Below are 1,668 nucleotides of genomic sequence, written 5' to 3'. Positions count from 1 at the left end.
CAGCACTGCCCGGGCTGCAGCTGCTGGAGGGATGGAGGAGGCTCAGCTGCGGGATGGACTGAGGCCGGAGCTCGACATCTCGGACCTGGGATCGCGCAACTACAGCGCCCGCACAGACTTCTACTGCCTGGTCACAGAGGATGATATCTGAGTGGGGCCACAGGCCAGTGACATGGCATCCCCCATCCTGCACAGAGCAGGTCACTGCAGAGGAGCACAGGCGTTAGGAGGGGACCAGTGCCACGGTGGCGATGGGAAAGCAGGAGCTCGTTCTGTGGTGGAAAGCCATCACCAGAAACACCCTGCCCATAGTGCCTAGGCACCTCTGGGTGCCACCCCTGGGTGCCGGGCCCTGTTTCTCACTGTGGGTGGCAGGGACATTCTTCCTGCATGATGGACAAGCACTGGGATGGGCAATGCTCTCTGAGGAGCAACATGCCCCAGCCCCAAGGGAGTGCCCGATGGGAGCGGCGGCAGCACCTCTGTCCCACGGGAAACCCCGTGGCAATAAAATACTGCTGCACCCAGTGGGTCTGTCCGTGGCAGAGATGCAGGTGACACCAGTGGAGACATGTATGACACAGGGGGGTCTCCTGTGGGGCAGTGAGTTGGCCAGCACTGTGCTGTGTCCCTCCCACACCACTGTCCCTACCATACTGACTCAGAGTCTTGCCAGGTATGATGAGCTGGATGGCACCGTGGGGTGAGGTCACCCCATGCTGGTATCCCCAGGGTGCTGGTGTCCCTGAGGTGCTGTACCCACCACCACATGCCAGCCAAGCACAGGAGCAGGTAGGCATCATTTAAGGCTTTTATTTCAGGGGTACACAGGACTCAGGGGGTTTGTACAGAAGACCTAGGGGGGGCAAACACCCCATGACCCCCTGCAGGGACTACACCAAGTGCTGCTCACCGAGGGGACTGCACCAGTCCTGGATGTGCTCACTCCAGCAGTGCTTCCCTGTCCCCTCTGCCTTCTCACCCATCTACCTACTCTACCATGTTTCCCCCCAGGGCGCACAATGCCCCCCAAGCGCAGGGGCTCCCTGCAGCCCCAAACCTGCCAGCAGCCTGAAACCACCCCACAGCCCACCCGCACACCCTGGCATGGCCACCATTGCAGCAGAGAGAACTTTGGACCTGCTGCCCCTCCTGCACTGAGTACTGAGGGCACTGGGGGCATCTCCCCACCCACGGCGCGACGCCGTTCAGTAAACACGACCCAGACGGCTCTGCCCAGATCCTGCCAGGCCCAGCCCTGGCATCAGTGGCAGCTCTGCCATGCTGGGACAGTCCCCATGGGGTGACACAAGGGATGCAGACACCCCCTAGCTTCGTGCAGTGAGGGCACAGACAGCCCCAGTCACACACATCCCCCTGCCCACCATCCTCAGCAAAGAGAGGACACAGCACCACACTGCCAGCACCACCTCCACAGTGCCAACCCATAAACCATGGGAAGCCACCTCAGAGCCTCCCAAGCCCCTGAGCCATGCAAAGCCCTGTCGACACCCAGCCAGGGAACGGCACATGGAACCCACAGCACACCCTGCACCACCACGGGGCACTGGTGCCCTCTCCCCTGGCCCTGTGGCAGAGGGAGCCAGGCTGAAGCCCCACTAGAAGCTCCCCTGACCCAGCAGTGCTCCGCAGGAGCCTTCCCAAAGT

At 62.1% G+C, this 1,668-nt stretch overlaps 1 protein-coding gene across 1 annotated transcript in view; it reads left to right on the top strand.

The window, feature by feature from the left end:
- SIGIRR (single immunoglobulin and toll-interleukin 1 receptor (TIR) domain) overlaps window positions 1-151 on the top strand; it is a 2,750-nt gene extending 2,599 nt beyond the window's left edge. The window contains 1 exon segment of the mRNA XM_009075571.1: window positions 1-151. This exon segment is cut by the window's left edge and continues 12 nt beyond it. Within this exon segment, the coding sequence (XP_009073819.1) occupies window positions 1-151 (151 nt within the window).
- Window positions 152-1,668: the final 1,517 nt, after the last annotated feature.

The sequence above is a fragment of the Acanthisitta chloris genome, unplaced genomic scaffold, assembly GCF_000695815.1.
Source record: "Acanthisitta chloris isolate BGI_N310 unplaced genomic scaffold, ASM69581v1 scaffold285, whole genome shotgun sequence".
Classification (NCBI taxonomy): domain Eukaryota; kingdom Metazoa; phylum Chordata; class Aves; order Passeriformes; family Acanthisittidae; genus Acanthisitta; species Acanthisitta chloris.
Note: the sequence above shows the minus strand (reverse complement) of the source record. Positions and strands in the feature narration are given on the sequence as shown.